Here is a 22,896-nt window from a genome sequence, read left to right on the forward strand (position 1 = left end):
ATTCGTGGCACCTTTGCTGCTTTACCAAGTCGTTAAACTCTGCAGTTTTTTTTCTCTTCTCAGTGATCAAACCACAAATTGTATGTTGGAAGGAGTGGTAGGGAACTCGGTAGTGTCTATTGCATGGGCAGACTACCTGGAACTCTGACAATAACATATTTTAAGGCCACCTGAAATGATAGATGAGGCAGTCCACCCTGTAGGATATTACCATTTTTCTCAGGTGCTGCCTTGCCATCCAGCTCTCTCTCATCCTGATGCTTGAATACTATAAATACGGAAAGAGTGGCAAGCTTTTAAAGTTTGCTCAATTTTAACACTTGTCTTGACAGCAGATTTTTGTTGTTTTTTTCACCCTGCAGACAGCACAGTTTGCATTGGAGCTGTTTTTGTGACAAGGACGCATTCATCATGTAATAAAGTGATGCAAGCTGTTACAAAACATCAAATTGAAACTCAGCAACTGTGAGTCTTGTATAGTAGTGAAAAGGAATTGCAGCTATTTCAGGGTTGTTTTTATCACCTTCGCTGCCAATGATGTCCTGTTATAGACGCAAATGTTTAACGGTTGTATGTTTGTTTTAATGATGAGGAGAAACGTTTTGTTGTTTTCCTTTCATGCATCAGTTAGGTAATAGTTAAATGATATTTTTGCAGGATGGCAACTGAAAGTGACTAAGAACATTTTTTTTCATATATTTTTACTTGAATGTGTCTTTTTATGTAGCATAACAAGTACACTTGTTAATCACATTTGCTGAGCTTATTTCTCTGAGCCTATGGAGACCTATATAAAAATAAAGACAACAAGAACACGCTTGTATTTACAGACATTTTAATCTCATATGAACAAGCATTAACCATAATAACTATCAAGTCACTATTCACTGTTATTTTACAGTGTTTTACTGCCACCTGTTGTTAAGCCATAATGCAACTGGTACTTAATGGAGTCCTGAGCAACCAAAGACTCACCAAGTTTAGCATTATGAACTACCATCTATTATTTAATCTGTAATTTACAAAGCATTTAAAAATAAACTACTACTCATCATGTTTAGAATAGCAATACTGCATGATATATGTTCATAACTGAAGGTGGCAAGACACATGTTGACATACAAGCATAAAATATTTGCCAACATAAAATCTACATTTTCAAGAAAAACATTTCAAAAGTACAGTTCATGCAAGAAAAATATGGTCTTATTAAAAGCTCTCTGCCTAATCCATCTCGTAGGTGCCATAAAGTAAAACAGTAAAAAGTAAAATTATGCTATTTTCCTTTGCCAAGTTATTTACACTGAGTACACTGACTTTAGTTGAGGCCCTTGTTTAAGTAAATCCACAAACTTTTGTCACTCATACATGTTCCAGCTAAGAGTCAAGGGTGGAAAGAAAACAACAGGCTTTTCTAAAATGGCTTTTAGAAGTCAAGTGGATTAAAGTTTAGAAGGTTATTGGCTTCAGACCAAGCAGGGTGCTGTGCCCCATCCATCTCTGAGGCAACTTGGTTGTCACTTGCAAGTATATGGCTTTGCCCACCAATAGTAGCATTACAATCAGGACAATGTCTGCTCTCCATAGCCCCTCCACACTCTGTGATAAGATAGACATGGCCATTTGGACATTTGTACCAGTGTCCAGGTCGCATTTTCATGGCTGAGACAATCATCTTTCTTTCCTCGTCACTGATCCCCAAGCCACTGACTGGAAACATCTCATCTAGTTTCTTCATGGCTTCCTTCACTTTTTGCTCATCTTGCTCAGTGAATTGACCCCACGTTTCCAAAATATCTCTTATTTTTTGTACGTCTGATTGAATTTGATCCGTTTGTCTCCTCTCATTTGCCAAATGGCAACGAACATTCAGTTCAGCCAGGAGACTGAGTCTCTGTAGCTCTCTCTGCAAATCAAAGACCTGCTGGTCTGTGAATTTTTGGTGGTAGCTATTGAGCCAACACACAAACTCTGCAACATTCTTCGAGAACTTGTCGCGATCCATGTCCATCATGTCTTTCTTCTCAATCTTCAGAAGCTTCTGAACTCTTATTAAGAAATCCATCTTGTTTTCCACTACCCATAGATCATTTGCTGTGAGGTAGGGTTTTTTCAGACTTTCTTTGATAAGCATATATTCCATTTGGTCATCCATTTCATAGGTTCGAAGGTTTTCACGCCACTGAGTTCGAAGTGCTTTCGTCTTTTTTTCAATATCTGACTGCTGTCCATTTATCTTCTCCTTTACCATCTCTATCTCTTCCAGACTGCGGTTGATCTGAGATCCGTAGCGCAGATTATTTCTGATCGGAGTACGACACTTGGGGCATTCCTTTAGTTTTATGGCCACCTGCTCTACTTCATTTGCCTGGTTGTTATCATCCATACCCATGTATATGTCCATAGCTGTGTACTCAATGATGTGTTTACAATCCTCCAGCTGAATGAAGTAAGCGTCTGGCTCATTTTCAGTGCCAAAGAAAATCTCTGTGACGTCATCGTGGTGACAGATGCGGCATTTACTTGGACATTTGTCTCCGCACAGTCCAATGCACGGGTGGCCACAATCTAGGGTCTTGTTGCAGGGTTCAGTGCATGGTGGGCGATCACATGGCTCATAGCAAAGCTTATTGCAGCGATGGTGAGCACACTGCCATGCACAGGGCTCTATACAAGGAGCACATGGCTGCCCACATGGCTTCATGCACTTACTGTGAACACAGCAATTCTCACAAGGTCTCTGACAAGGGGGACAATCACCAGTGCAAGGTTCCTTGCACTGGTGAGAGCAGATGAGGAGACGTTCACATTTGTGATAACAGGCAAAGTGGAAGCGTCCCTGAAAACATTTGCCGCATGTACCACGGCAAGCATGTCCACATTTTAGCTGGTGCTCACATGGGGCCTTACATTCAGCCTTATCGATGCAATCTTTGTAAAAGCATGCATCTTCCTGGGTGTGTCCACACCTAAGTTTTAAGATGACCTTTACCTTGCACTTACTGGTGCATGGTAACCCACAGACTGACTCACATGGATGTTCACAGCTGAGCAACTTCTGGCAAGGCTCCTGGCATGTAAATGTGTTTGGGTCCTGGTGACAAGGAATCATTTGTGTGTGTTGACACTTGGGTATGATCTTCTCAACCTTTACTGGACAGTTCTTTGGGCATTCTATATGGCATAGAAGTGTGCATTTGTGTCCCATATCACATAAAATCTTCTCACACTTTTTGACACACTTATACTTCTTGTGCTCTGGGTCATATGGATGACAGACCCTAGTACAAACGTGGCCACAGTCTAAACGGAACTGGCAAGGCTGGGTGCAGCCTCCCTCGGGTGCTTGGCTGAAATCGTCAGCATTTGATACTTTTACCTCTCGATCTGGATGATTCTGACAGCACAGAGTCAGAGCCTTTCCAACCTGATCCTTCTCTCTCAAGGTGTGGAAGATTTTGCTCCACAGTTTGACTTGGTCCAGCATCACGCTGTTGCCAATACAGTAGAGACCTTTCTTGGCACGTGACAACGCCACACAGACACGATTGGAAATGTTCAAGAAGCCAACTTTAGACTGTCGGTTGCTACGGACAAGCGACAACAATACAATGTCATTCTCTTCTCCCTGGTACTTGTCTACTACATGCACTTTGACACCTGCAAACTCCTTGGCTGGCATATGTTTACGCAGACAGTGGAGTTGGCCAGTATAGGTCGTGAGGATGGTAATTTGCTCTGGTTTGTAGTCTTGCAAGAGAAAGTAGCGACAAAGAGCTACAACAAACATTGCCTCATGACGGTTCTGATGGCTTTTTCCATCTCTGATTTCTTCTTCTAGGTGGTTGTGGTCCACAAAGTACAAATTGGTCTTTAGGCCCTGTAAATAAACATTTAATAAACACATTCCACATTATTCTTTTATATTCATCGTATTATATTTTTTATCCTGTATTCTAGATATTGTATGCACAGCCTAAATTAGATTTGAGACTTAAGATGCATTTGAAAGTCTAGAGTAGTAAAGTTTTTTTAAAAATCCTTGCATGCAGGAGGCACTGCAGGAGAGCAAACAAAAACATGTACCTTGATGTTTTCGTACTCCAACACAGAAGGATGGTTTTCTAACTCTGTGTAGATGTGTGGGGTCAGAAGACGGGCAATTTCTGGCCTCATACGATGCTTAAGAACAAACAAAAATAAGGACCATAGATGAACAAATCGCATAGAGATATTGAGATATATATCTTACTGTCTTTAACTGCATAAAGATGTCTACAATTTAATGACTGATCCTGCAAGAAGATGAGAGAGCTAATATATGCAGAAAAACAAACCTGATAGTTCAGTCTGACAAAAGGCAGTCCCATGTTCACTAATCTCTCAAACATGGACATCTCCAGGTTGAAGTTCTTAGCGAGTTCATATACTGTGGCACTAGGGCGCAGCTAAAGGAGAGGGAAAAAACACTTGTTTATTATATGCATTGAAAGGTAAGTTAACATTAGACATCAGGTAATGCCTGTATTTACATGAAACCTGTTAAATACCTGCTTATTTCAAGGCATTGCCTTCTGTTATTCCAAAAATAACAGTACGACTTCTTTTTCTAGGCTTTAAATGCAATGCACAGAGCAACATCATGCAATCTAAGTGAAGAAACGAGCACTGATTTTCCTAGCCATAGGACCAGGAGCATCAGACATAATTACTAATGAACAGCTGTTAAATAGTTCCTAGCCATTTGTAAGCACCATAAATACAAATATGGGAAACCATAAATGAATAAAATAAATATTCTTATATGGGTGTGTATTTGGATGGGAGTATAGAATGCATGCAAATGCACTCTAACTTTCTTTTGCTGTCGTTTTAGTTTTTCTTGTATGTATGTATTTGTGTATGTGTGTGTGTACGTATGTGTGCGTGTGTACAAACCTAATTTAGCTAGAGGACAGAGCGTGATTGTGCATGTATGTGGGAGTGGTGTGGGGGAGGCAAGACAAATTCTAGTATAAATGTGAAGCATTGTGTTCTGCTCGATTCAACACCAAACCTGCGATTAATGACCAGCACAACAATGCCAGGCCTTATTTTACTTGGACAGTGTGATCCATCTACCTTACCTGCACAGATTCAAGTTTATGTTCCACAAATATAATGCTTTAATACTTGCCTCTAGAGTAAAAATAACTGCTATCGACTAACACTAATATGTGTCACCAGGATACCTTATCTAGTTTGTTCATTTGTTCTTTTTCACCACTTACTTAATTTGGTAACTTACAATATGAATAAACTAGAAAATATAACTATACTATAACTACACAAATAATTTTATCCATATACTTTGATCATGTGTAGCACATTAAATACTATTTAATGTGCTACACATGAGGTTCCATACTATTATGTTAATCTGATGTACATGATATAAAGAAGTATAATGATAAGGTGTAAAAACTGCCATTTATTTCCAACTCTGGGTTGCAAGAAGGTCACTCTTTAAGTCAACTTCATTTAAATTCCATTACTAAACTTTTAGTACAACTGCATGGAGCACACGCTTGTTAGTATAGTCAAATGTACACCCTATGTATGCAGATTCATAAATAAACATGAATAAACAGGGACACTAAGCAAATGTTAGTTTTTGGTAGTTGTTGCACAGCAAGAATATACCAGAGCTGAATATTGAGATGTGTGATAGAGTTTTGTGTAGCTGTGATCACATGCTGCAGATTGGTAGACAGGCTGCCTAGCCATATGTCCTTGGCAGGCCCCGACAAGTTGTTGTATAATAGCCTCCTGATGTCCAGGATATCACTGCGTACTCTTCTCTATCTCTTGTAATAGCTAGTATTTTTTTTTTGCTACCTTCAAGGCAACACACATAAAGATATAGAAAAGCACAGAGCATCTCATAATATGTTGTCTTTAAATTTTCATGTTACAACTGTGCCTTGTTAAAAACACATATAGTGATCCAAAAATAGTCAAGCAGAGTTAATAAACCTTGCAAGTCTCCTAAGTGCTCAGGAAACATCGCCTTGTTTGTCTGTGTCAGGTCTTACCTGTTGGTGGTCTCCAATCAGAATAAGGTGTTGGCATGCTCTGCTCAATGTGGTGATGGTGTGGGCTTCAAGAACCTCTGCAGCCTCTTCTACAATCACCAGACGTGGACACACTTCCTGCAGGGTTTGACGAAACTTTGCTGCCCCTGTTGTTGTCATGCCAACAACCTGGTGGACGGGATATTTGTTTTTTTTAAAGAGACAAGTTGACCTGAATTTGCTATTTATTTTTGTTGACTGTTAGTGCATAAGGTAGATATCAATCCTATACAAATGTAAAGCTGGAGTCTGTTGGATTAACATAAAGACTGGAAACAGTGGGAAGCAGCTTGTCTGTTTCTGTAGTTGTTTAACACTTGGATTCTTTATCGCCTGTAGCCTCAGTCTGTTCATATGGCCACAGGTGCTATTGGGAAAAGTTTTAAAACTTTGTAACTAACCAATAGGTTACATTACTGTAACATTACTGTCACTTCTTGGATTACCAGGAGAAATTCTGCTCTCTTCTACTATTTTTAAATGGAGGCACAGAAGAAAAAAGTATTTTAATTTGGATAATATACAGTTTTTTTCTCTTGCACAAAGATGCTTGCCACAAAATCTGGGCAAATGAAACCAAAAATAATTTATCTGTTAACGTTAGTTAAAATAATTTATAATAAATCTGATAAATTCTATATAATTTATGGTTAGGATTTTTAAAAGGAATATGCTAATTAATATATTCTGTACCGTGGCTTTTTTGAGGAGACAGAGACTTTCATGCCGTTTTACATCAGCCAATCTGTCCACTGCATTCTGGTACGCTTGTTCAGATAGCAGGGCTTTTTCGCGAAGCTCCGTCCTGTAGCGTGCCACCCACAACCTGAAAACACAAAGCCAATATGAAATAGTAAAACACTGAACTGACTGAAAGAGCCATGCAGAAGCCCTAAGATAATTATTGTTTTAATCTGAAATAACATGGAGCAAGAGCAAAAATATATAGTATGATTGACTAATATCTCTTCATTACTAATACAGCATATTTAAACAATTAAACAATTTAAACAATATACTGTTTGTGTCTTCAATTCCCTGTTTGTTAGTTTAAATGAGAAATAAAACTGTGTACACAGTTCTTTCAGTCCTGATTTTACAGTAATAGAAGACTAGATTTACATCTTGGCTTTCTGCTGTGATAAAATCCTAAGAGATACATTTTCTTAGTGATTACTTGATTTAATTATACACAGTGGGAATATACGAAGGTAGGTCAGGGAATAGAAAGAGTGTAAAATAAAAGGGGAATTAAGAAAGAAGGAAAGAGGACAGAACTGTACAGAGAATGCAACAGAAGGAAAGAGCCAGAAAAAAGGTACATAGTAATAAAAGAAAAGAAACGTTGAACACGGATGCAGACATACCGATAGAGCTTCCATCTGTCTTGCTGACTAAGAGTCCAAACATCAAACACGTTATCTTCCTCTCTTTCAGTCATAGCTGAGGTCTTCCCAAGTTCGTTTCTGATTTTTTTCTTCATCTTTTTCCTCTGGTCTCGTTGGAACTGTATTGATCAGGATGGTAAAAAACATTATAACCTTCTGAACCTCAGTTAACTAAGTGATGAATTCATATTATAAAGTAGATTTTGTATTATTTTTTTGTTGTTTTCTTTTTTCTTTTTGTAATAAGTTGTCATAGTGTGCACTAGATACTGGATACTGGAGTTAGAGACATGGTTACATTGACTGACAGATGTTCTGACACAAGCATCTGGAGCTGATTGTTATCTTTTAGACCTCACCTCTTCTAACTACAATCACTGAACTAGATTTCTACACTTAGTTTATGCAGTTGATTGTTCTTGGAGCATTTTAATGTAAGTCTCTGACTAATATTATGGTTTGCTGTTGAGGGCAGACCATCTAAGAAGTTTGTGCTTCAATTTTGGTGAGTGAAATTCTAATGTTTCATTAGTTTGTTGAGCACTAATTAGCTGATGTGCCTGAGCACTGCACATAGGAAATTTAAACTAACTTCCTAGCATTAGGCGATAATTTAGTACTCTAACCTTTCACCTAAACATGGTAACTTCTGCCTCTCCAGAATAACAGCATGCGGGAGACAAAAACACTACCACTGAATCTTGTAAATGCAAGACCCTAAACCAAAAGCCCAAACTGCTGGGTGACTTATAGTAACTATGTCCATCTTTTACAATGCCTGAGAAATCTTTCTCCTGAAGCTTTTGGTTATTACACTTACACAGTATTCACAGCAACATGCCAAGTCCTATACTTATCATCAACAAAGGGAAACCTGAAACTGCCATCTACCAAACATGGATGTAAATAACATATTGTATGCTGTGGACTTAAGATGTAAATATACTTCCATTGGTCAGATGTTGATTTAATGTAAGCATATCCTTACATCAGACTCCACTCAGTCTGCTATGGTTCTACATCAATGTGCTCTTAGAGAAATGATAAACTCATTACGATCACTGCACTAAACCCTTCAATTAAATTTACCTTAAATCCTTCTTCACTCTGCCCAGCCTGTATTTTAACTTTATCCAGGTTCATAGCAAGCATGAGATCCTCGACTTCTCTGACAGCATCCTGCATTTCTTCCTTCTTTCTGGCATCTCTAATGCCTCTGGGACCAAAGTTGTCTTCAATAATCCGCTCTGCCTGGATCAGATCTGCCTCCTCAGCGATTTCAATGAGGTCCTCTTCTTCATCCACCTCCATTGATACTTTTTCTATATGTTACCCATTCAGAGCAACAGAATGGGTCAGAATGACAATTCTTTCAAACACCACAACAAATGCACATATTTCTTTTTTTATTGACACCTCATAAAGTGAAATAATTCTATTTTCAGCATGCTCAGCATATGGTATTTATGCTATTCAACATACTGTATGTGCATGATAAAATGTTTATAATCTTCACTGACAGCAATTGCTGATCTGAAATGACTGTGACAGCAGTTTTAAGTTTAGATTTAATGCTCATGTTGGTGTTTTGGAACCTTAAGTGTTTACATTAGATGAAAGTCAGTTATTAAATAATCTTTCACTTGTTCAGTTGAGCACTGCTTAGAGTAAAAGTCTTACCATCATTTCCATTCGCATTCTCTGTCTCCCTCTGCAGGAAGACAGTGGAACCCAAACCCAACCACTCCATCATCAGGTTGGGCTTCTTCTCATTCCAGGTCTGAAATTCATCCATTGCCTACAAATCATTTCAAACTCATGAGTTTGGACTCATTCTGTCAAGCTCATTTCATATGCATAAAATGTGAATTTCTTATTCAGAATGACTCACAGGGGGGCGATGCAGGCTGTCCCAGTGTTGGCGCAAGATGAACTTATGTAAGAAGATTTCCCTCAACACACCTTTCAAAGAACATTCCAACTTTATACTCTGTTCCTCGATCTCCTTCTCCTCTTCACACAGCTCCCTGTAAACCTGTTAAGCAGGTGAGCAAGCCACACAAAGCAAAAAGAATGATTGTGTGATCATTGACAAAAAAAACGAATAAGCGCAATAGAAAACCTATTAGATAAACAAAAGATGTTTAACAGGAAACAAAAGGCATTTACTTAAACCTGTTTCATCTTTTTATATATTCTGAGTCTTTTTCTTCATCTTTTCTGTGAACAAAAGGAATACACGAGGAGCATTTTAAAATAAGATTCAAACTGCAGTTCACCTGCAAGAGCTCACCTGATTATATGCATTACGCAGATGACCGGGCAGTGTTCGTCTGAAGTTAGGTGAATGGGTCAGCTCCCTCAGATTGAAACGCTTCAGGATCTCACTGTTGCTGCGACCTCCAACTCTCACTATGCCATCTTTTAAAAATTTATGAATACCTGAGATACAGAGTTAAAATATAAATGCATGTCACATCCCAGAACACTGAAAGCTTTTTTTGCATTGCATTGTCCATTCCAGGAAACAGACCAGAAGGATAAATAATTAAATATAACCTGAAGTAGAGGTCTGTGGCCTTTTAGTGAATGTAAATACACTTGACACATAAGATTCTTTGTACCTGAAATTGAAACATCCTCTTCCGTGACAAGTGAGCAAACCAAGCGTGTTATTACAAAGCAGCTGTCGGTGCTTACCCTCAAGGAACTGATCCAGGGCGTGGTTGGTGTAACACACAACCAGCATCGGAGCCATGTCAGGTTGATCTCTCCAGCGTTCCTGGTTGGTCAAGAGTGCCTGAGCAATCTTTAGACCAACGTAGGTTTTTCCTGAGGCCAAAAAACATGTTGATTTTTGCTAGAGAAAACTTAACTTTGCACTTCTTAAAATTCTGTCATTCAACAAATAAAAATGAAAAACTCACTAACAATGGTCTTTCAATTGCTTACCTGTGCCTGGAGGTCCTTGTATGATAGACAGTTCTTTTGTGAGGGCCAGCTGGAAGGCTTTCATCTGAGACTCATCCAGACCCAACTCCTCCATCCTTGGCCAGGCCTCTGCCTTCAGACTGTGAAAGGGCCGTATTCTGGCCTTGTAGTCAGGGTCAGCAACAGATGACAAGTCATAATTATCATTTCTTCGAAGATAAGCTGGCGGTTGGACATCTGTCTTGCATTCCACGATGTACCTGAAAGAATTAAAGATCCTTAGTAATATATTTCTTTAAAGAAAATCTCTCCCTAAACAATTAAATCAGCATTTTAATATTGCAAGGACTTTTGCTTAACTACAGAAACTGTGCTGTTAAAATCAGGTTTCAATGGGAACTTTCAGTTGTCAACGGTAACTTTATTGTCCCCAATGGGAAATTGATTTGCAGTCTGTCCATACACAGAGAGACAAAAACAAGCAAAAAACACCCCAAAAAAGCCCAGACAGAACAGCCCAGATTTTATCATCAACAAAGTGCAGTGTGCAATGGCAACAACCCTTATGGTTTAGTGGTATTAACCATGATAATAGCAGCAGCAAAAGACACTCTATGTCTCTTGGTCTTCACTGCAGGCACTTACATGAGTTTTCCTAGTTTATTTGTCAAACTAGTCAAGTGTGGCAAAACCCTTGACACCCTTTTTATGTTGTAGTTCTGAGAGAAAAGGTTTAATGGAGTTTCATTTAAAGATACTGCTAGGCAACAAATATAAAACAATATTTTTTCAGTATTTGTTAAGGGTACTGAAGGTGATGTCAATATTTGAAGTATTGAAAAGATCCATATGTAAAAGTTTTTGGGGAATTGTGAGATGATATGATAAATTAAAGTGAATGCAGAACTTACTTTGACACTTTTACGCCAAACACCGCTGTCAAACCCTTCTTGCTACTATTTTCTCACTCAAAACTCTTTTAAAAATATTTGTGGTGTTAATTGTTTTGAAATAACTTTTGGATTATATAAAAAAAAACCTTGACAGTAAAATCTGAAAGTCCAGGGCAGCACATTGACACATATCCTTACCTTTGAAAGGGCAAATCATCCTCCCTCTGCTCCTGTAAGCCCTCTAGAACATACCGATAAGCCTCAAAGTAGGCAGTGGTCTCGACCATCAGAAACACTCGATCTTTCTGTGATTTTAAAAAAACACATTTTGTTCTTTGTATTTCTGTTTCAAATGACCACAGATATTTCTTACATTTATGCAAAGAAACTGAATGCATCATGCCCATTTTAACATATGGTGCAAACAATGTATTACTCTACCTCAATTCTTGCCAGCTTTAACCTGCTCTCCTCTGTAAATGTAATCTGGACCTGTCCTTCCTGCAGATGTTCAGGGTCTCGATCTGACACTGTGGCAAACAGGAAGCTCTCGAAGTTATCACTTGACAGGCATACCAGGGAGCCATAAAGCAATCTCTTGGAGTTCTGCCAGCGTACAAACTGTGGGTAAAATGGACAACCTGTTAGTAACATACATGTTTATATATGTCTTTACATTTGCCATTTAAATAGTGAATGACCAGTGTATGTATTAACACATCAGTGACACAGAATATACTTTACTGCATCATTCAAATGCCATTTTACAAAGACATCAACAACCAGAAGCTAACCTTAAGTGGCTGTGCGTCAAACTGGACAATGTAGGCAATGCCAGTGTGTGTGCATTTGGGCACCACTAGCTGTGTGTCAAAATATATTCTGATATCATCAAAGCGCTTTGTCTTTAGTGGGCTGTTGGTCCTTCCGATATCTTTTTGGTTCTGGAGCAATTGCTGAATCCCCTCACGCAGTGGTCGCACAAAGTCCTCTCTGAGCAGCCGGAAGTGTGTATCAAGGTAGAGGTGGGTGTTTGTGTAGCTCTGGGAGGTAATGTTAGGTCTAAGGAAAGGCCTATGCTCCTGTCGGAACTCCTGTGGAGTTGGGTAGATTGGTATGGTCCTGAAATCCTGTTGATCTTCTTCATCTAGGTTAGAAATGTGGAAGTATTAATAACTGTCCCATCTATACTAACATTTCAAAACCTTACAAAAAGATTTTTCTTCTGGCCAACTGCATGGTATTTGCTTCAGGACAGTCTATCCAAATATGTGAAAACAAAGTGATTCAGTAGAAATATCTCCAAGAGCCAGTTACCTGGGTTACCACCACCAGAGGGCAGGAATGCATATGTGTCTCTGTCTGAGCGCAGGGTACCCTCTCTTGCTCTATTCTGGAGGTGTGTGATCAGGTCCTGAAGTTGCTCCACACTTTCCTCAATTTGAGGCTGAAAGTCCACACCTGATGCCCTCAGGCTGTTAATGGAGGCTTGGAGCAGTGTCAGTAACAAACTCACTGTATGAACCGAACTAGCAGGGAAGATGTTAAGCACCTAATAAACATAACAAGGAAAAAAGAATTTAGCTACTTTAAAACTGTTAATAAAAAGCACAGGAAATAAAAACAGAAATGCCTAAATAAGGTTTGTTTACATCTATGTAATCTGATTTTCTCAATAACTGTATCTTTCATTATGCCTTTTTCTCTTTGCACACAGGAAAAATAAAAATAAATGTGATTTATATATTACACTATCATTCCCACTGCACTGTATGTACATATAAAAAAATCTCACTGGTCTGTATTTTAGTGTATGAAGTACATTACAGTATACACACTGTTTGTACATAGTAAAATTACCCTTGTACTTTATTGCTTCATCTATTGAGCAATGTCCTCATATGTTTTTCAGATATAAAATCAATTATCCTTCAGCTGAATTTCCTATGTTTTGTCAAGTTTTCTATGTTTCATCAGTTTATTTACCTGTGAGAGAATCACCAGGATATTTTCCAGATGCTGTGGGTATTGTGCTCTGCGAGCAGGTTTGCTATCTGACACCATCCCCACAAGATAGTGGGGTAGAGAGGTGCAGAAGAACCCTGAATCTTTTATAATGCCAGCCAGGTGCTGCTGAGTGCCTCTGTCTGTCCTTGATTTAAAGGCTTTACTCAGCACCAAGCAAATGAGTTCGATAAGATCCTGCCTTATTTTGGTCTCACTGAGGAGATCTTTCACAGAAGGATGTGAGGACATGGTAATGGCCACTACAGATGGGTCTTTTAGAGAGAGTTCTTCCAGCGCTTTAAAGCCCAGTCCTCGGCCCTGTGGTGGCCTAGCTGTGCTGGCAGAATTTGATCTCCTTCCATTTCTATCTTGCCTGTCTCCCTCAACATCTCTTCTTTCACCCCTCCAACCTTCTCTTCTGTCTCCACGTTCTTCTCTCCCTGCCATCCCTATTCTCGCTCCTTGTCTAACAACTGGACCTGCTTCTGGGTTTCTTCCTACTTCTGATCTCCATCTCGCTGCACCTTCCCATTCATTTCTATCTCTTCCAGCACCTCTTTGTCTGCCTCCCCTTTCTGTATTGCGGCCCACCTCTGTTGCTCCTCTTCTTCTACCTCTCTCTGCACCTCCTCCTGCTCCACCACCTCTTCCCCTTCCTCTCCCACGCAGCTCTTCACTATCTCTTTTCCTTTCCTCCCTTTCACCTTGACTACTCCCATGAATTTGTGCTCTTTTTCTGTCTCCTTGTGCTCCCCTTTGTCTTCTCCTTCCACCTCGACGAGCATTCTCACTTTGGACAGTATCAGTATCTAGGGGAAAAATAACATTTATGTAATGAGACTAAAGTAACTAATTTTAGTTGCCAGATTTTCTCAGTTTGTTATGTGACTGCCATCACATACTGTATAATTACCATTATTAGGTCCGCTTCTCCCAGTCATTAACATCAAGCTTTCCATGGTTGTGCATGTGGTAGATGATGAAGTTAAGACCAGTAACACTGATGATTTAATAGTTAGAGGAAGGAGAAGAACTACATTTAAACACAATGCAACAATACAATGATTTAGAAATTTTGCCATGAGTCTATTAAAATAGAAAACACAACACAGCACTGATTGAGGAACAGTGATTACTTTCACTCTCTATCACTGGGTCATAACTTGTAGTGAGTCAGCCTCAGATAGAAAGGATGTTCTCATTGATTACATCAGTAAAATATGGGGGAATCAAAGCTAATAGAGTTCATGGATGAATGGATATATGTGTGTGTGTGTGTGTGTGTGTGTGTGTGTGTGTGTGTGTGTGTGTGTGTGTGTGTGTGTGTGTGTGTGTGTGTGTGTGTGTGTGTGTGCAACACGCGCGCGTGTTTTGCGACTATATTTCAATGTCCATCGTTGTAGGTTTGTTGGTGTGCGCTATAAACGAAACGTGCCATATTTGTTTTATTCTAATGTTGTCCATTGCACTGTATTCGTATGAAATGCAAATTCTTCCCTCTGCAGGATATTGCCCGACAGGTTTCCTTTTTCAAGAAATGATTCAGAGGTTTACACCGCAAGTCTTAGTCACGGATGTGGCAATAATAACACTCCACAGGCTGGCTGCCCTCCAAACAAGCTATACCATTCATATTGCCTTTTATGTGTCTGTCTGTCTGTCTGTCTGTCTGTCTGTCTGTCAATGACTTTACATGTCGTGTGCTATATGACTTGCAATTTTAGCTATCAGTTCGCATCACTGTTCTCAGTGTACACGCTATTATTATTTACTAAATAAGAAAATACAATAAGACAAATAACTCTGTATCCTAAACACTTCCTAGATAAGCGATAGCCTAAGAAAAGAGCGAACTTACCAAGCGTGACATCCGACCAACATGAATATTTTCCTGGTCAAACTTTGTCTAGCCGTCTCTCATTCGGTCTGTGCGCAAGCTCATCGCAGCCTCTTCTCCGGCTGTCGACTTCAGCAACCTGCTATTTAAGTGCTTTGTCATTTTCGTTTTCGTTTCTCCAGAACTAACACCCCACCTAGAAGACAGAATGGATTTGTCCTTTTATCCTTGACTAAAGATAGAGCGAGCATTAAATTAATTGAAAAGCATGACTATCTAGGACCACGTAAAATTTAGGTTTATTTTAATGTGATATTGGACACACATGTTATTATTTTTAAATAAATGAAACAGGAAGCACTGTATTGCATAACTATGGAAGTCTAGCCTAGTTAACAGTAATAACATCCTAAGTAATAAGTAGCTAGAATAGACTGCGGGTTTTTATAGCGTTGTATTTTTTTCATCTTTGATCACATTTAATTCTTATATTTGTTATAAACGCATCCCATTCCAAATTAGGCCTGCTTAAGTTTATCATTTACTTAAAAAAAGATTTTAGACAGCACCACAATCTCTCAGAATTGTTTATAATTTTTATTATTATCATTATAAATTGGTTGTTAAGTCATAATTTTATATCAAGGAAAATACTGTTCCACACAGTTTGCAGACAGTTCTAGTTTATGTATTATATAAACCCGGTAGATAAGTATTGCCTGATGTTTTGTTTTTTGTTTTTGTTAGTGTTTTCCTGTTTCTAAAGTTTCGTTTCTTTACAGTAAAAATTGGGTCGACCCTACCCCTCCTCCTCCTCTTCCTGCTTTTCTTTCCTGCTACGTCATCACTCCGTATGAGCGGCTAGGCTAACTGTATCAGCTGTATACTTGGTTGCTTCCGCCAATGTAAACATGTAGCCGGTTTTTCGATTTAATCCAAGTGCTGGTAGGCGGTTGTTAACCTGTTTGTCAGTGGTCCCAGCAATGATGGCTGTGTTCCTAAAAATAGCCGCTATGGAACCAGGGCAGTGTAGCGCGAGCTTAGTAAATAGCTAACACTGAATAGCTAGTTATCTACCAGGCCGTGTTTTCATGGGGCTAGCATCGGTAATTAAACAGTTTTCATTGACAGCCACGCAAGGCTAAATCGGAGTTAGCAAAAACTAGGGAGAATGGAAAGTAGTGCTATCTAACGAGGACGCATCAAGACGTACAGACACCATGAAGAAGTCTAGAAATGTTGGAACATCGTCGCCAGTGAATGGAAAGCAAGGTAACGGTCGCTAACTGTGTCATGTCAACTGTTTGAGTACACTTCGGGGCGCTTTGCTAACAAATAAATAAACAAATGTGGGAGCATAGCTTCTAACAGTGAAACGATGTTGTCTGTTCCAGACTGGGACACCAGACGGAAGAGGAAAATAGCGGATATCACACAGGCACTGAGTGTGAGTCCAGTGGACGTAGCAGCTCTGAGGAGGATGGCTATCAGTGAAGGAGGACTGCTGACCGATGAGATACGGTGCCAGGTCTGGCCTAAGCTCCTCAACGTCCCCCTTGATGTCTTGAATCAAGAGCCAGGTATTATAATTGTTGACGATATGCAGTTGCGCGTCTCGCACCTCCTAATACAAAGGCTAGCAGTCAATGCATCATACAGTAATTGCTGGTGGCAACATTTTCATTTTTTCAGACACTGTAGACCGAGAAAATAACAAAGACTACAACCAGGTGTTGCTGGATGTCCAGCGTTCACTACGGAGGTTCCCACCTGGTGAGTGACCAATCCATGGCCAATTGTGTCTACATACACACACTGTAGACATTATATAGAGTGACTGTGTCATCATTTCTAATACAACTATAAATTCCTCCAGTTTCTTAACTGCTTTCCCAATTCATGGCTTGGGGGGGCTGAAGCATATCCCAGATGTTATGGGAAAACTGAGCTGGGTTGGCAAATTCTACTTGCAAATCTTGTATATTTTTAACCTTTGTCTCTGTAAAGCACTTTGAATCACCTTGTTGTTGAATTGTGCTATACAAATAAACTTGCCTTGCCTTGCCTTGCCTTTGCTGACATGGGCACAGGGTCACCATCGTTCTTTATATATTATTGGCCTTGTAGTGGGTTATGGTATAATTGGCTAGAAGTTTTGTTGAGAAATGTTTTAATGTTTTGCCCATACATTGTTGACAAAACACTGTTTCTTCCATTGTAACCTTTTAAATTAGGTAGTTATCCACCTGAAAAATAATCTGCATTTAATATTGTAATTATCAATGCAATATGAAAATGGCTTTGCTGCTACTAGCTGATATAGTGGCCTTTGCTGGTAGCCACTTGGCTTCGTTGCAGCTATATCTATTGCTCTCCACTGCAGGAATCTGTCGTGGTATTTTCTGTAAAAAAGAATGTCTGCAACATGGTCAGAGCTGTGGTCAAGCTATTTTATTACTGCATGAAGGAGAGCCAACACACATCACAGTTCAGTCATTCCAGCTCTGACCTTGGGACATCTCAGCTCCTCTTTTATACCCTCACACACAACTCTGTGTATCTTTTAGTTACAGCAGGTTTCTGTCCCACGGGATGTTACTGGGGAGAGGGCAACTCCCACTATCTTTTCTCAGGAAGCTCCTGGCACTGGTCAGCTAGGGAGTTTCGTCCTTCTACACCCCAACAGTTAGCAGATAACATAGTGAAACATTGTTAAGCAAAGCAAAGCAGTTTTTCACCATGTCATCCTGACACATATACTTCGGCTAAGCCTACAAAGGCTATACAAAAATCATACAGTGAAATTCTAACCACCTACATCTAAATGTAATAATAATAATGGATTGCATTTATATAGCGCTTTTCTGGGCATCCAAACCGCTTTACAATTCCACTATTCATTCACTCTCATTCACACACTGGTGGAGGCAAGCTACAGTTGTAGCCACAGCTGCCCTGGGGCAGACTGACAGAAGCGAGGCTGCCATATCGCGCCATCACCCCTCTGGTCATCACCAGTAGGCGGTAGGTGAAGTGTCTTGCCCAAGGACACAACGACCGAGACTGTCCGAGCCGGGGCTCGAACCGGCAACCTTCTGATTACAAGACGAACTGCCAACTCTTGAGCCACGATCGCCCCAATAAATGTGAGGGTTAACTAGATTTTTCCCATTACAAATCCAATTCTCAAACCAAGACAATTGAGAATTCATAGGATATACTCAAACGACATGCACTGAAATTGCTTTTCCATCTTTTTCAGCTAAATAAACTTTAGTTGAAAGAGCTACTATGGTGGTTAGCCTAACTCCAAATTTGAATTACATAGTTATTATTTTTTTAGTTGTGGAGACATTTTGAATGCCAATGTAAGCTAACAGCTGTATTTTATTTGAAAAATGCTGAACGGGCTGGTCTATTTAATTTTGAGCACTCAATGCACTTTCGATTCATATAGCGCTATTTTGGCTATGCATGCATAGGTATGCCAGATGAGCAGAGAGAGGGTCTCCAGGAAGAGTTAATCGACATCATCCTCAGAGTTCTGCAACGTAATCCCCAGCTGCACTACTACCAAGGATACCATGACATTGTCGTGACCTTTTTATTAGTTGTGGGAGAGCGTCTTGCAACTGCTCTAGTGGAGAAGCTCTCCACACATCACCTCAGGTACTTATCACAGACACAAATGAATCTACAGCAGGTTATTTTCTCTGCTACTTAATCTTCCACTTTTTTTTTTTGTATGCACAGTCTGTCCTTATTGCTTTATGCTTCAATAAAAATCATACTGTGAGGTATTAAAAAAATGCTGTCTGTCTTATTCTCTTTCTCAGGGACTTCATGGATCCCACTATGGACAACACAAAACACATTCTTAACTATCTGATGCCCATCATTGAAAGGGTCAACCCTGAGGTGCATGACTTCATGCAACAGTAAGATTCACTCCTATTCTAGTGAAAGTAGGCCAAATGGGTTTTGTTCTGCATTAGGATACAAGAGGATGTTAAACCTTGCATTTTTATTTTTTAGTGTGTTAAATGACAAGCCTGAGATTGCATACCCAACTTTTAATATTAGCTTCTTAAATTTACAGTAAAGAATTGTGCATGCAATAGTAATTTTTTTCCTTTAGACAGAAAATCTTTTAGCGTCTGTTGTAATGACAGTACATCATCATACTAATGATGATCATTAGTATGACCCTTTACTACTTTGGCATATCTACAGCGGTGTCTCCTTTAAACAGCTAAGGTTAATGTTAAAACAGGTACAACTATAAAATGAAAGCTGTTTTAGGTGAAGGAATGAAGGGTGACTGCTCTTACATCACACTGATCCAATTATGATAGCTCAAGTTTCAGTTGTAAGGCATCCACGTCATTAAGGCTGCAACCAAAGGTTACCATTACAGCTGGCCTTCATGTTTGATTTTCAGTTCCTGATTATATCATAAATATATAAAGTATATAAAGTTGTAGAAATTTCTGGTTGTAGGTGCTATATAGAGTACTTTAAGTGGAGCAGTTGGCAAACTAAATAGTTGTGTGTGTCATTGTAAGCTGATCTCATCACTTGTCATTTTAAGGGCTGAGGTGGGTACAGTCTTTGCTCTCAGTTGGCTCATCACATGGTTTGGCCATGTCCTATCAGACTTCCGCCATGTTGTCCGGTTGTATGACTTCTTCCTGGCCTGCCATCCATTGATGCCCATCTATTTTGCTGCTGTGGTGAGTTTCCTGTTTCCTGGTTTGTCTCTCAGAGACACTCCCCAAACATCAAGTTACTTTAACACTACATGAATTACATATTCTAAATCAGTGTAAGAATAAACCATTTATATAATCTCCATTTGTGCATATGGAAAGCTCATATTTTTTCACTGTGCAAAGGCCATTGTGACAGCTGAAGATATGGATAATGTTGTATTCATGAGGGTTGTGGAAACCAATTTGGTAATGGTTGAGCATTTATTGACATTATATGTGGCTAATCAATCAATCCCTTTATTAGTATTATTATTAGATCAATGCAGTGATGTCAGATCAGTTCTTCTTTTTAAGTTGCCCCTATTTAGTTTAATTTAGTCGGGTGTGTTATTTTAAATGATTACATCTCTAATGGGAATGGCTTCTTATTTCTGTATGAATGTATCATTGTTTTCCTTGACAAATATGCTGTTTACATCTCTATGTTTATATTGGTATGCAAATTGTATTTATGTTGTAGATCGTGCTGTACAGAGAGGAGGAGGTATTGGAGTGTGAATGTGATATGGCCATGGTTCATCACCTGCTATCCCAGATTCCCCAGGATCTACCCTATGAGACGCTCATCAGCCGAGCAGGAGACCTCTTTGTACAGTTTCCCCCGTCTGAATTGGCTAGAGAGGCTGCTTCACATGAAAGGTAAGTTCTTATAGTTATTTTAGTTGTATGAAACTGTCATCACTGATTTTTCTTATATACTAATACTCACATTTTAGTTTCTTCTACTTCAAAAACTGCAGTTACTCACTTTCAATAAAACCTTTTTCTGTCTCTCTACATGTATCTGTCTCTTTAAGCATGGCAAGCTCTACCTTTAAGGACTTTGAACTTGCATCTGCGCAGCAACGACCAGACTCAGTTCTCCGTCGCAGACGCAGACAAAAGCAGGCTGCACTGGAGAGCTCAGGAGTGAGCTCTGTAGTTGCAGTGGCCCAACCTTCAGCAGCACGGCGGTTTGTTCGACTTGCAGTCATGGGTCTCACAGTGGCTTTAGGGGCAGCAGCTCTTGCTGTGGTCAATACTGCTCTTGAGTGGGCCCCCAAGCTAGACTTATTTCCTTGAACTGCTTTTCTTTTACACCAACACTCCATGTATTCTGTCCTCTACTAAATCAAGCTGGTGGGTCTGCTATCAAGAACCCTTTAATGGTTTAAACCACAAACCGCGGAGTCGGCAACACTGTCTGGGTGCACTCTCTAAAGTCGAGGATGTCTTTCTACTCTGTGTAGGGTTTGTCAAGCCTTTTTGCTTTGTAATTCCTGAATAGGCACCAGTGTAAATGCTGCTGTTGTTCTGAATTGAAGAATATAATGAAGAGACTATGTATAAGAACCATTATTGATGGTCATCACGAAAGCTTATTTATATTTAGTATTAAAATAATTTGAAGGCATTATCCTCACAGGGATTTGCAGAAAACTTGGCAGACTCACTACATTTGAAACTGCTGCCAATTACGAGCGCCTGAGTGAATGTGTGTGTTTGTGTGTGTAGTTGAGTGTGTGCGCAGTCACAAACCATTTGTAATCTATTTGATACCTGGACCAAATAGGGAATTCCTGAATTCTCGCTTTGTAAAATTTACTGTTTGTTAATTTTAAGGTAAGTAACTGTATAGAAACATGACACGCAGGCACTTTAAGGGTCACCATTTCATTATTTTTAGATCATTTTGTGTATTTCATTAGTTATGTTTAACCCTTTCAGTAAGCGTATAAAGGTATCTTCTCTAAAGGACCGAGTATCTTTAACACATCAGCAGCTGTTACCCATGACTTGGTTAAATGAAACTGGTCTTACAAAAGTAAATACATTGTAGCTTACTTGAAGTTTTTGTTTGCCTAAACATATATTTGAGAATATGCCCTCGCAATACAATATAGCTTTCATCGCCCAGGAAAATAGTATAAGAGTAGCTAAGTGATAACTTTTAAGTTATTTAATGCTTGCACACACACACACACCTGAAAATGAGTTTGTGTTTTGTGTACCCAAATAACTAGTTTATGTAAAAAAAAAAATTAAAAAAAATTCTAGAGAAGATGGTCATATCCTAATAGTTCCCACAATATGGTCATTCACCAAATGCCTAGTAACCGTAAATATCAGAGGTGGAATAAGTAAAATTCAGTGGATATTGTTGTCTTCTTATTAGCAGTATAGCAGACCTGGCTTGTACTGACTGCATTAGTTTTGTAAAATCACTTTGATTTGATAGTTGCTTTTACTCAGTTTGTTTGGAAGGGTGCTCCTTTTAGAGAAGTGCCTGGGCCTTCATATTAATTCTGTCTAATATTTTAGATTTATACGTGATTTTTTTTTGCTTGATTTGAGCAGATGCTCCTTTGTAAAGTGATTTGAGTGTAGAATTGGTCCACGGTACCAGATTGTTCCAGTCATTGACATTAAAATCACATCCTTAAATAAGAGATTTCATTTTAATAGGGTTTCGTTTATTGTCAGTCATTTGAAAACCCACAGTTCTTGTTTCAAATATCAGCCTTGAGTTCTTGCCCCCTACCGGGACACAGAACTGGTAGTCCTCTAAAAACTTCTTAATTGGGTGAAACTCATCAAAGTGATTTTATTTGATGCTTTTTTTCTATGTGAAGCTGAAGGCTTGATGCTCCAGTGCTGTGCTGTGTTTGATTGGTTTATTGGCCTTGTATTGAGCCTCTCATTCAGCTGGTAAGGGATCTGCAAGCTGACTGAAATGAAGGTGACTGGCACATGTCCAAGGATGCTCTTATGCTCCTAAGAGCTTAGTTGTTGAGCATTGTAATGCAGGACGTATCTGCACTCAGCGGTGTTCATTTATTTTCATTGCACTAAATGATTTATCTGCCTTTTATGTTTATTTTTGTTACTATTGGACTGTCTACTAATGTAAAGTTGTACAAGAGAATGCTAATAAACTAGAGTGAAAAGGTTTTATGCATTTGGATTCAGGCTTAC

General features: G+C 39.2%; 2 protein-coding genes across 2 annotated transcripts; one reads left to right on the forward strand and one right to left on the reverse strand.

Annotated features, from left to right (window-relative positions):
* Positions 1-818: 818 nt before the first annotated feature.
* znfx1 (zinc finger, NFX1-type containing 1) lies at positions 819-15,343 on the reverse strand. Its single transcript, XM_004547640.5, has 19 exons — positions 15,191-15,343; positions 14,246-14,332; positions 13,312-14,141; positions 12,643-12,877; positions 12,120-12,472; positions 11,767-11,946; positions 11,524-11,630; positions 10,454-10,692; positions 10,202-10,333; positions 9,795-9,943; positions 9,393-9,536; positions 9,182-9,299; positions 8,591-8,823; positions 7,481-7,620; positions 6,807-6,939; positions 6,075-6,242; positions 4,338-4,448; positions 4,087-4,182; positions 819-3,880 (listed from the first exon to the last, which is right to left on the reverse strand). Exons 2-19 carry the CDS (start codon positions 14,289-14,291, stop codon positions 1,427-1,429), a joined length of 5,868 nt encoding a protein of 1,955 aa, XP_004547697.3. The 5' UTR covers positions 14,292-14,332; positions 15,191-15,343; the 3' UTR covers positions 819-1,426.
* A 655-nt stretch (positions 15,344-15,998) lies between these two features.
* Positions 15,999-22,879, forward strand: tbc1d20 (TBC1 domain family, member 20). The gene is made up of 8 exons (XM_004547642.2): positions 15,999-16,441; positions 16,564-16,749; positions 16,862-16,942; positions 18,652-18,838; positions 19,006-19,107; positions 19,761-19,902; positions 20,402-20,580; positions 20,739-22,879. The coding sequence occupies exons 1-8, from the start codon at positions 16,390-16,392 to the stop codon at positions 21,001-21,003; spliced, it is 1,194 nt and encodes a 397-aa protein (XP_004547699.1). The 5' UTR covers positions 15,999-16,389; the 3' UTR covers positions 21,004-22,879.
* The last annotated feature ends 17 nt before the right edge of the window (positions 22,880-22,896 follow it).

Source organism: Maylandia zebra, linkage group LG5 (genome assembly GCF_041146795.1).
Source record: "Maylandia zebra isolate NMK-2024a linkage group LG5, Mzebra_GT3a, whole genome shotgun sequence".
Classification (NCBI taxonomy): domain Eukaryota; kingdom Metazoa; phylum Chordata; class Actinopteri; order Cichliformes; family Cichlidae; genus Maylandia; species Maylandia zebra.

Excerpts from the sequence above, each read along its gene's own strand:
- tbc1d20 (XM_004547642.2), top strand. The coding sequence starts at position 16,390 with ATGAAGAAGTCTAGAAATGTTGGAACATCGTCGCCAGTGAATGGAAAG. Across the intron at positions 19,903-20,401 it reads CCATCTATTTTGCTGCTGTG|ATCGTGCTGTACAGAGAGGA; the intron begins GTGAGTTTCCTG and ends TTTATGTTGTAG. Across the intron at positions 20,581-20,738 it reads GAGGCTGCTTCACATGAAAG|CATGGCAAGCTCTACCTTTA; the intron begins GTAAGTTCTTAT and ends TGTCTCTTTAAG.
- znfx1 (XM_004547640.5), bottom strand. The coding sequence starts at position 14,291 with ATGGAAAGCTTGATGTTAATGACTGGGAGAAGCGGACCTAATAATG. Across the intron at positions 14,142-14,245 it reads GAGAAGCGGACCTAATAATG|ATACTGATACTGTCCAAAGT; the intron begins GTAATTATACAG and ends TTTTTCCCCTAG. Across the intron at positions 6,940-7,480 it reads GACAGATGGAAGCTCTATCG|GTTGTGGGTGGCACGCTACA; the intron begins GTATGTCTGCAT and ends TTGTGTTTTCAG.